Source organism: Bison bison, unplaced genomic scaffold (genome assembly GCF_000754665.1).
Source record: "Bison bison bison isolate TAMUID 2011002044 unplaced genomic scaffold, Bison_UMD1.0 scf7180017864192, whole genome shotgun sequence".
Classification (NCBI taxonomy): Eukaryota; Metazoa; Chordata; class Mammalia; order Artiodactyla; family Bovidae; genus Bison; species Bison bison.
The window spans coordinates 3,858,399-3,870,235 of NW_011494764.1; the positions used below are offsets into that span (position 1 = coordinate 3,858,399).

The window sequence follows — 11,837 nt, forward strand, 5'->3', positions numbered from 1 at the left end:
GGGTGGGCGGGGGAGGGCGTGGTCTGTGACCCTCTTCCATGTGAGATGCAGACCTTTCTAGGAAGGGGTTCAGCTACTGCTGGGGCCCCTGAACATCCATGACACCCAGAGCCACCTGCAGGGAAAGCCAGCGGCCACAATCTCCACAGTGTCACTTCCTGTGTGCAGAGCCTCGACCCACGTCCACGCTGCACACCTGTCCCACTGCTGGGTCGTGGGTTATCTGACAGGCAGCTGACCCCAGACCCGTTCACGGCAGTTCGTACTTGTTGGTTCTTTGTTTTCTTGGGTTTTCTGGCTATGCCACACAGCTTGTAGGATCTCAGTTCCCCAACCAGGAACTGTACCTGGGCCCCAGCCATGAAAGTGTGGTGTCCTAACCTCTGGATCAGGGAATTCCCTGCACTTGCTTTAATTATATACTTTAACAATAAATAATAGAATAGAAAGTCCTTTCTTCAAAAACAAAGCTGAAACTGTTAATATAATAAATCAAGGCAAATTATTAAAGAAAAAAATGCTGTCAAACTGAACGGACAAAAAACTGAAATAGTAAGAAAATGTGATAAAAATATATGATTCTGTGCTTATAACTGCTTTAAAGTTCTCAGTTCAATTTAGAGAAACAAAACTACTGACAAAGGCTTTCCTGGTGGCACGGTGGTAAAGCAGCTGCCTGCCAAAGCAGGCAACAAAGGCTCAATCCCTGCTCAGGGAAGATCCCACAAGCCAAGGAGCAAGTAAGCCCGTGTGCCACAACTACTGAAGCTCGTGCACCCTAGAGCACAAAAGGAGCCACCGCCGTGAGCAGCCCTTGCACCAGAACTAGAGAGCGGCCCTCACTCTCTGCAACTAGAGAAAGCCTGCACACGGCAATGAAGACCCAGTACACCCTAAAACTTTAAACAAAAAAATGCAAACTTTCCATTAAAAAAAAAACTGTAGTGCTTTGTGCAGGGTACTGAACAGAGAATCTAATCGCGGGTGTCACACTCAAAGGAAGGCCTGTTTTCTAAACAAAGCACGGGCATCTGTGCTGGCAGGTGAAATAAACACAGGTGGGTGTGCACTGCTTACACTGTTACCAGATAAGAGGATTCGACTCTGCGAATGCTATTTCCACTTCTCGATGTGATTAATAAAACACAGAATCATTACCAGAAGCTGCTTGGTTCTGGCTCAAGCACCACCGCGTGCTCTCTCATGTCAGTACCTTTGGAATTTTGGCCCCAAGGTCCTGGTACTGTTTGGGGTTCTTCAGGAAATTCACAAACTCCATGATCTCCAGCTTGGCTTCTTCGCAACCAGCCACGTCTGCAAACCGCACACCGATGTCATCTTTGATCATCTTGGCTATTGTCTCACCAATGCCGAAGAGGCCCCCTCCTCGCCCACCACGCCCAGCCCCCATTGGACCCCTCCTCATGGCATAGAGGAAGATGCCAATCAGGAGAAGGGTGGGCACCAGGCTTCGCAAGAAAGTCCTAGAAAGTCCAAGAAAACCATCTGTCACATTCCCTTGAGAGACAGGCTGTGAACAGTGGACCTGGCTCTGCTACACAAAAGCAAGCACTGTCCGTCTGGACACACGGCCTCACCCCCTGTAAAGGTCCTGTCCACAAGCATCTGTCTGCCTGACTGCCCCTGTGGGCACGGCAGGGTAGCTGTGGGCTGTCTCCAGAAACCCCCTGACCCAGCACGGCCTCCTTCCAGCTAGTTCTGCCCTGCTGCCGCACCACAGCCCTCAGGCTACCAAGCTAAACATTTCCCCACCAATTCTTTCCCCAGTAAAAACATAGCTAACAAACTTGTCTTTACCATAGACACTGACTACCAGAAGACACCTACAACATGCCTGAACAAGTTCAGCAGGAAGTGCTACGTGTCCAGTACCAGGGCCCGACCACACCCGCTCACCCATCGCTCTCGGTGGTGTAGACCACGGCCGTCTGGTTGGGGGGCTCGATGCCTAGCTCCCATTGGGCGGTCTCCAGGTTGCGCTCGAAGGTGTCCACACTGCCAATGCTGAACCACGCATACTTCTGCAGAAACCGAGGTGCCAAGCGCTGTAGGGGGCTGCCCCCCATGGCCACCACCCGCTCCCCAGCTTCTCTCACAGCAAAGTCCTGAGCGGCTCTGATGGGCCTCCTGTCCTGGCCCCAAACCACAGGCTTGGGTTTGAGGTCAAAGTATAAATGTCTATCGATGACTGAGTCTGCTTCTGTCCCCTATCTGTCATTTTAGTCTCCCCTCTCGGATCTCAGCTGGTGACTGTCCATGGTACTGGGCAAAACTGAAGCATGGCTATAGCTTCAGGAGAGTCCTGTGCTACGTGGAAGACTCTTCTCTACAGGTACATGAGCACAGGTGGGTGCTGGAAAATGAAGCCAGGAGCGGCACTTCTCCAATAAAACAGAAAACTATCACGTATTTTTTTCAGGTCACACAGCTTGTGGGATCTTAGTTCCTGGACCAGAGGCCTTGACCGTGAGGGCACCTGCTACTAACCACTTGACTGCCAGGGAAATCCCAGAAAACTCCACCTTACACTGACACCGAAGCCTACACGTGGAACACTGGCCTTGACCCCAGCCCTCACCTCGAGTGATGTCCCAGGGGCAGGAATAACACGCACGAACTGTTTATTCACCACTTCCAGCCGATCCACCTAGAAGACAGACAGCCAGTCAGGACCAGCACAGCACCCTGCGCCTCGGTCTCAGTCAAGCCCCACACGCATGGGTGGCACCTGTCCCAGCGTAGCTCACACTCTGCAGGACAGTTTCGGCTCTGTCTTCCTACCAACACGGACAATTCTAGCCTGGGATTATGGCAATAAACAGGAACCGATTCAAGAAGATGAATTAAAATGTGGCACATCTGAGCACTAAGCCTTCAAACTGGCTTAAAACTCTAAAAGGAGGGGAGTTCCCTGGTGGTTAGGATCCTAAAATAAGTTTTAGGCTCCAGTTCAATCCCTGGTTGAGGTGGGAAGCTGAGACCCTGCAAAATGTGCAGCATGGCCAAAAAAAAAACAAAACAAAAAATTCCAAAAACAAAAAAACTCCAAAAGGAACACAAATGAAAGTCTTGTTCTGACACTTGTGAGTAACACTCAGTCCATCCAGTTACAGCCCACCGCCTGGAAGCCACACTCTCTCTGGGGAGCTTCAGACAAGGCCTGCTGTCACCACCTCATTAACCACGACTAAGCTCCTTCTGGAAAACACAGGAACACTCAGGATTCCAGTGAGGACACGATCCTGAGTGTGGAACTTCACCGCCACCCAACATGACTCCAGAAACCATGGTAGACAGGACTCCGGGCAGCTGCCCCCTTGGTTTCTCTTCCGCCAACATGCAGAGCCCCAGCCAGCCAGGCCCATCAGTTCTCAGGTTCATGAGACAAGGGCGTGGCATGTCCTCCTGGCCCTGCAAGACTCCTGCCAGCTGACCCCTCATGCCTCCCCACCGCAGTGCTCACTGCCAGTGTGCAACGGGACAGAGGGCACAGAAGGGTGAGCGGCCTCGCCTTCAGACTGTGGCCAACAGGGTCACAGAAAAAGGCCCTGGACGGGCACAGACGGTGACTTCCTGCTTTATACTTTTACTTCATGGTACATTTGTGACCAGGGGAAACAAAAGCACTGCTTGAAACAAAGACTGCAGGGGCTTCCCTAGCAGTGCGGTGGTTGAGACTGCGAGCCGCTAGCGCGGGGGGCGGGTTCCATCCCTAGGCGCGGAACTGGATCCCGCGTACCCCACCATGCAGCCATAAGTAAAGAATTGAATGAAACGAAGTCCGCTACTGAGGTTTTGTTATAGTTCTTTGTTCCTAAACAAGCCTTTCACAAAAGAACAACCGGTCCAGGCCAGGGACCTCTGCACATAACATCATTTATTTCCATGACATTCTGAGATTTTATCAGGGGACCTCTTCGGACAGCTCAGAGGGGCTGGAACAAGACGCAGCCCTCAAGTTCAGGTGCTAGACTCTCCCAGCTGATGTGGAAGTCCCCTTATGTGAGGGGATCTGGTCCTTGTCTAGCTAGGCCAGGCGAGCGTCAGCTCCCAATCAGGCACCACAGGTTTGGCCAGGGCTGCATTAGGTGGGCTTGAGTGGGGGGATGGACATGTCACCTTTCTGTGCTCCGGGCTGTGCTGTGCTCCAGAATAAGCATGTCACTGTCTGCCACGTAAGACCTCGAGGAACATCTGGAACCAATCCAGACCGCAAGCACAGCAGGACACCTGTCTCCCCCCGCCCCTCAGGCCACACCTGCTGGGGGCAGGTCCTCAGCAGAAGGGGCTGCAGCAGCCCTTCCCCCACCATGTAGAGACCATCACCACGGGCCTCCCTGAGGACAGAATGTGGACAGACCTCAGGGCAAAGGAGAACTCCCTGCGGATGTCACCACACAGCAGGAAGGCCCAGCCTTAACAGTGCGCTGTTCATGCAACGGGGAGCAAGGCCACTGTGTTTGTGAAGGTGTACACTCAAGCCCAAGTGTGAGGAGGACGGAGGACTCCACTGGTGTGACTCAGAGCCCAGTGCTGGCCCCTACTGTCCAGGGCCTAGCAGTGGGCCAGGGGTGCCCTCAAGGAGAAAGGCTCTGAGTCAGAGTCACGACTACAGTGTCAAGATTCACAAACAGAACCAAGTGAAATGAGAAGCCAGAGCTAACACACAATGAGTGAGTGTTTCAGGGAGTGGGCAGGTGTGGGGGTGAAGCAAGGTAGTCACATCTGCACCCCGAGGCCGACAGGCCATCTCCTTCCAAGGCTGGCAGTGTGCAAATCCTCTCACCAGACCTCTCGCCAGGTAATACTGCACGAAGTGCTTCCAAGTGATTTCCTTCCCAGGATCTCGGAAATAGAAGTAGAGAAATCCTGCAACGACACCTGCCCCCAGCACAGCCAGACTGCGGAGATCCTTGTCGTCCCAGGGCACCTTCCCCTGCAGGGAGAGAACACAACATGGGTTACACTGAAAGAGAGTGGCTCTCTCACAAAAATGTCCTTTCACAGACGAGGGAGAAGTCGCCAAGCCCTCCACCTGAACCCCCCCTGCCACTGGCCTCCATGGGCGCAGCATCTGCCGGCGTGTAAGGCCACAGCAGCTCCCAGGCCACTCGGGAAAAGCAGCTAGCCTTCCTGAGACCATCGCTTCTCTGGGTCTTTAAAAACTCCGATGGAGATCTTAGTTTTAGAAATTAAATCCACTGCTTAAAATCTCTGAATTAGTTTGTACAAAGCCCAAGCCCTCAGTGATTACTTCCTCAGAAAAGTGACAGGCCGTCTGGAACTGGCCCTTACGGACACGCACGAACCTTCTGCATTCGTTTCCACCAGGCAAAGTCATCCCGCTTTCCTCCTCTCTTCCCTCCGTCCGCTCCAGGACCAGCATCCTTTGGTTCACTAGTTCCTAAGAGAAAACAAACTCTGACCTCAGGGAATGGTCACACCGAACTGCCCAGAGAAAGAGGATTCAGAGAAGAGAAGAACTCTTCCAAAACACAATTTCCCCAACACAGCTGCCTTGAGATAAACGGGGAGCATAAAGCAAGTGCTGCGTGTGGCAAGGGGCAGAGCTTCTCAAGCTGAGAGGAAAACCTACAGTGCCCTCCTGGGATCAGGGCAGGGGCCAGGGTAGTAGACACTGCAAGTCTACACCAATCCCAGACAGTTCCAGCAAGAAGGGAAATTTACAACAGTTTCTTGCGCTTTCTGAAATCAGAGTGACTGTGTGTGTGCCAGGTGAAATCTAGGAGGCACTACCTTTTGGTTTGCTTTTTTCTGGCTGAGCCTCATGGCTTTCAGGATCTTAGCTCTCTGAACCTGGACCCTTGCCACTGAAAGCATTAAGTCCTAGTCTCGGGACAGCCAGAGAACTCTTTAGGCTGGCACTCACGTCATCACCTCTCAGAACATTTGTGACGCACAGACTAGATGACTGAACCCAGTCCCCAAGCCTCTTTCTTAACGTGTGCGTGTAAAGTAGTAACAGCTCAAACCACACCAGGGCACCCCCAGAAACACTCCTGGAGCCCCCCCACCCTTCCATCAGGTGCCAAGAATGTCCTGGGGGGATGGGTCTCACTCAGGACACACCCATCTGTGGTCTAAAGCTCCCACTACCTCCAAGTACAAGCTAACGGTCAGGTGGCCTGAACCATCCGCAAAGCTGGGCATAGGCAACTCAATCAACTATTTCTCCCATTAAAACATCCAGAAGGCATTTCAGCATACACAGAATGACAAGGGGAAATAACACAAGATTGTTACTCTGGTGCAAAACCAGAAGGAAAGAGTTGAGAGTAAAGAACACACAGGAATGTGTTTTCCCAAAAGAACTTAAGAAAATAACCCAAAACAGAAAAAAAATCATTCCCCTGAGAAAAGAAAAGGTAGAAAGACAGAGGCGTGAGACAAAAATCACTTCTGTGTCAGTCAACAGCAGAAGACACAGGGCCTGAGCACGACATCACAAGAGTTCCCGGAGAAACGGGGCCAGAGCAGCCCCTGACGTACAGGCACCACAGCAACAACCAAAACTCAATGCCTGGAAGGCCAAACTCAGGACAGGGTAGAGCAAAGATCTGCATAAACGTGAAGGACAAAACACGAAGTCCTACAGTCACAGCGAATCACCTCCCAGCGAGCTCTGTGCGCCTCTTCTCTCACGATGCTCCAGGCTCCCCAAGCAGGAAGACACTACTGCACACCCCCCCCGTCACCAAACTTATGATCAAAGATAGGTTTGTCGAGGCTTCAGATCCACACAAGCTTTGCAGGTGCAGAGGCCCGAAGACAAAGGAAGGTAGTGAGGCCATGTCCACAAACCAGTGAAGGGAAGGAAGTGCTGAGACCACCTGCACACAGGCCCACCTGCTCGCGACCTCCCACGATTATCCCAAAATTAATGAATGCTTCAAAAATTCTCAAGTGTGGGACTGCCTTGGTGGTCCAGTGGCCAGGATCTTGTACTTCCACATCAGGAAGCCCAGGTTCCATCCCTGGTTGGGGAACCCAGACCCCATATGCTTGTGGCATGACCAAAAATAAAAGTTTAAAAAAAATTAAAAATTCTCAAATGTAAAACTTTGATAATCTGATTGGTCAAATTGTTCCTTTTACGAGCTGTTTTATGAGCTGTTGCATTTCTAATTCTGTGTTTCTTCTCCTCCTCTTAAAGAATTTCTCAAACCCATAGGGAAAATGATGAGATTCTGGCACTTTAAAAGCACGTGCCACACTCACACAAGCAGCCAGACTGTCCAACAGGAAAGGAGTAAGGGAGAAGCCGATTTTCTTCCTGGCTTCAGCCTGGTGCAATCGACACGCACCTCCAAGTCCGAACTCTGCAAGCCTCCCCACACAGGGTCTCCGAGACCCACTGCACAGCCCATAACTTGCGCTCAAAGGGCACATGTGCTCCAAACTAACTGCAATAGACATGAGGTCCCTGTCCTGCTTTCCAAACATGAGACTCAGCTTAACCCTCAGATGTGCAGAAACAAAGCCTTGCTCCCCAGCATCCCCAAAGATTCACCCACCACTTCCTTCTGGAACACCTTCTCTCTTTTGCCACCTTCACTGATATATTAACACTGCAAAGACGTGGGGCAGGTGACCCAGAAACGGGAGAGGAACTAGGTGTGACTCAATACATATATAAGCTAGAAGAGGAGCGGCCTGGGTCTCCTGGGCCGTCATGCACACTGTCCCTGCTCCCCACAAACACAGGGCACCAAGGAAGCCACTCTCAGGTCCTGTGACCTCATGCTGCTAATGATGGCAGGAGAAAGACACATACCTTTGGGTGGTTTTGAACACAGCCAATGGGAAACTGACGCCAGTCTTATCTGCAGAGCCGACTGCTGAAAGCGGATTCCCTGGAGACACTGAAACGGGAGACAGAATTAGTTTCCACAAATTCTGATGCAGCATCTTCTCACAGTGGCAGTTCCAGGTTGGAAAGGACCAGGATTCGAGTGCAGGCATAAACCTGAAGCCTTTACCTGCTTTATCTCATTAAAAATATGATTCAATGTGACTTCCCTGATGGTCCAGGTGTTCAGACTTTGCCTTCCAATACAGGGACTGTGAATTCAATCCCTGGTTGGGGAGCTAAGATTTGCGGCCAAAAAACACAAAATATAAACTACAGAAGCAATATTGTAACAAATTCAAAAAAGACTTTAAAAACAGTCCACATCAAAAAAAAACATCTTTAAAAACAAATATGATTCAAGCAGGAGAAACAGAAACTACATTCAGTGCAGAAATACATGAAGAATTTTTATAGCTACAGCTATCAAAAAAAACTGCTAAGTAATCACTTCCTGCCTGAGGCAATTTTTGTCACTGAAGCTATTAAAACAAATATTAATAACCCTTAAAAACAAACATTAAAATCATGTGAAATTCAAAAACCAAAGGGTATTACGATTTATCTTTGATCAGCCACAGGTCAGTGGTTTTGTCAGGAAAGCAAACATTTTCTGCCTGCTAACTTGCTCCAGTTGTGTCTGATTCTTTATGACCCTATGAACTGTAGCCCACCAACCTCCTCTGTCCATGGGATTCTCCAAGCAAGAATACTGGAGAGGGTTGCTGTTCCCTTCTCTAAGGGATCTTCCTGACCCAGGGATTGAACCCACATCTCTTATGTCTCCTGTACTGGCAGGCAGCACCACCTGAGAAACCCTGTATTTTATTGAGTTCTCAAAAAGGAAAATGACAGTTTTTATTACCATAAGCTACTAACAATACTTAACATCAGTTAAAGACAGGATGAAAGACAATTTTGGTTTCTCACTATCATAGGTCAAAAGCCATTATAGGAAAAACGAGTACAACAGAAGCCACCACAGTAAAAAAAACAGCTCTAAGCAGTCACTGAGTATTAACTGCAGCCAAAATACCTCAACCAGGACTTGCCTGGTGGTCCCCTGGTTAAGAGTCCACCTGCCAATGCAGGGGACACAGGTTCGATCCCTGGTCCAGAAAGATTCCACATGCCAAAGGGCAAATAAGCCTGTGGACAGCTGCTGAGACCCTGCTCTAGAGCTCATGCTCTGAAACAAGAGAAGCCACTGCAATGAGACGCCCTTGCACCACAACTAGAGAGTAGCCCCCCGCGCAGCCACAAAGACCCAGCAAAGCCAATATAAATAAATACTTTATGGGGAGGGAGGAGGGAGGAAGGTTCAGGATGGGAACACATGTATACCTGTGGCGGATTCATTTTGATATTTGGCAAAAACTAATACAATTATGTAAAGTTTAAAAATAAAATAAAATTTTTTTTAAAATGTGAAAAAAAAAATACTCTAAAAAAAAACTGTTTTAAATGTTGATCCAGGGCAGAAACCAACACATTATTATAAATCAATTATCCTCCAATTAAAAATAAAATTCTTTTTTAAAAAGGTCCATAAATGGTTAAACAAACAAAAAACCCCAACCAAAGATTTGGATTGTTCCCAATATTTTATTATAATGAAACTGGATCCATACATGACGACTCTTGTGTTATTTCAGCCATGTCGTCTTTTAAGGTGGCAGGCTATTCCCCAGTGCAAACACCATTTCTTAGTAATTATTAATTTGCTGATAAGCCCAATCATTCACACATCCTTATCAGAGGCCTCAGAGCACTAAAAAGTCAGGTAAGCCATGAGAATGTTATTGAAATCCAGGAAAACCATAAACAAGGGGCTCAGGAAGGAGACACAGCAGTAATGGTGATGAGGCTCCTGGAGCCTTTGCTCCATGAGTGTCCCCTCCCCACACAGAGCAAGTCACCACACACAAGGGGACCAGAACGTAATGTCACACAGGTTGTCACGTCACCGTAAGGGGAGGCCTAGACAAAGGCTCACAGAAGAAGATGGTCCTGGGCCCCTCTGCTCCCCAAGGCCCTCCCGTGTCGGGTGGAAAATGCAGAAGTGAGGAGAGGGAGGTGAGGGCCTGAGGTAAGGTGACTGGGAGCCAGCGGTATGTGATGAGTGCTCTGGCACCCAGCCCCAAGGGTTTCCCCAGCACCTCCCCAGAGAGGGAGCTGGGGCTCCTAGAGGTGTTAGGAGGTCTCCAGCCCTAGAAAGACAAAGTACAATCATCAGGCCTTCAAAACTTGAGAAACATCCCTCTCCTTTATTTCATGACTTAGTGTTTTGATTTGCTTAGGGGACCACAGTAGGTCAGATACAGCTCTCAAAGACAGGGATCTACCACGCATTCTTGGTGTCTGGATATGCAAAGCCAGCATGTGAAGCTGTGCACAGCAGTCTTCCCGTAACAAGCAAAGTGTCACTGTCCTTTATCAGGTCACGAATCAGGTGACTCCAGCCTGTGTCTCAGATGCACACAGGTGCAGCCCCAGCAGGCGCTTGCGAATCTGCTGGCAGCTCCTGCTCAAGCCTCACATCCTTCAGGAGTCGATTACCCCACCTCTCACAGCGTGGCACTCATCCTCCTCCACCCTTCTCTTCACCATCTACTCCTTCTGTTCCGTTTCCTTCTCCTTCATACCTCCTAATACGCTACCTACATGTTGTTGTCTGGTTCTCCTTCTGGAGTGGAATGGACAATGTAGGAAGCTCAGTCAATGAAAACGTAACTGCGAGAAGCATCCAAAACATAAGTTTCCCCTTGAGTACTGACTGCTCCCACACTTCTTTTAACCAAAAGGCAAACTGCGACTTCATCTCCAGCCTTCCCACGCCAGGTCTAGCCTTCAAGTCCCTCAAAGGAGAGCTCACATCTGTTCCAGATGAGATGCCGTGGCTAATAGACTCCACAGCAGAACAGCTTTGTCTGGAAAGGAATTCAAAGATCATCCAACTTCCTCCCTCCCTAACTAAAACCACTGAGCTCCATGGAATTCAGAGCCTCATGACACAGCTGTGTTGCACCCCTCAATCACTGCATTCCATCCAGCTAACAACTTGAACAGTCGCCCTGCAAGGCTGAGTTGCCACACAGCCACAGATGAAAGGCTCTCTTTTCATTGATATTGCCAAAAACAATCAAACTGACAGTGCACCATCCCCAAAATGAAGAGGTAAGAAGGAAAAGTTCACTCCTGGAAACAGGCCAGAAAACAAACGCATGGGCCCCCTTCTTCCCCTTTCAATACTGTCTGAAATCAAGACAGCTTTCTCTGACCAGAATCCAGAGGCTCCACATCAGTCCGCCACAAAAGAAATCTACGTGATCACTGTCCCCCTGGGATGCTCAATACAAAAATAAACCTTAAAATATGGTCTACTTCAGAGAATCTAACCCAGAGGAAGGCGTACAAAACAGAAGTATCTAAAAGCGGAGATACTGACTAGCTATGCTCTAGCGTCTCCTCTCCTATAAAACAGGGTTTAGTGCAGCGCCTACCTGCCGGACGGGGATAAGACTTAAATGAGACATTCCCTGTAAAGCCCTCAGCATGAAACCCCTCAAACAACGTTAGCTATGATTACAGTGTAGAACTGGGCTCGACGAATGTTGTCTGAATAAAAAACACGTAACACTTTACAAAACTGTATCATGACGGAGAACAACCCTGTGATACTGAGCAGAAGTGGTATCACCGCTGAGCCCAGGAGGAAACCACCTCGCAGTCGGAGCCAGAGTCCGAGAAAACAAGTTAGGCTCACAGCGGAACAAGGCTTGAACGCAATTCGCTCAACGCGGCTCTTGGGAGCGGGGAACAAGAACGCAGGGGCAGTGGGCAGGGCACTGAGAGGCTGAGGGAACTTTCAAAGAAAAGGGCGTAAGAGGCCACAAAAAGGAAAGCAGACGGAGACCTGTTTGGGCCAGCGGCAGGCGCCCCCGCC

The 11,837-nt window shown here is 49.5% G+C and overlaps 1 protein-coding gene across 1 annotated transcript in view; it reads right to left on the reverse strand.

Moving 5' to 3' along the window:
- The window catches only part of LOC104991485 (AFG3-like protein 1), a 29,879-nt gene extending 21,812 nt beyond the window's left edge, over window positions 1–8,067 (reverse strand). Inside the window, exons 1-6 of the mRNA XM_010843983.1 lie at window positions 7,817–8,067; window positions 5,331–5,425; window positions 4,808–4,957; window positions 2,600–2,668; window positions 1,918–2,042; window positions 1,214–1,484 (exon numbers count right to left, since the gene is read on the reverse strand). Coding sequence (XP_010842285.1) covers window positions 1,214–1,484; window positions 1,918–2,042; window positions 2,600–2,668; window positions 4,808–4,957; window positions 5,331–5,339 — 624 coding nt within the window. The 5' untranslated portion in view covers window positions 5,340–5,425; window positions 7,817–8,067. The remainder of the gene's footprint in view (window positions 1–1,213; window positions 1,485–1,917; window positions 2,043–2,599; window positions 2,669–4,807; window positions 4,958–5,330; window positions 5,426–7,816) is intronic.
- Window positions 8,068–11,837: the final 3,770 nt, after the last annotated feature.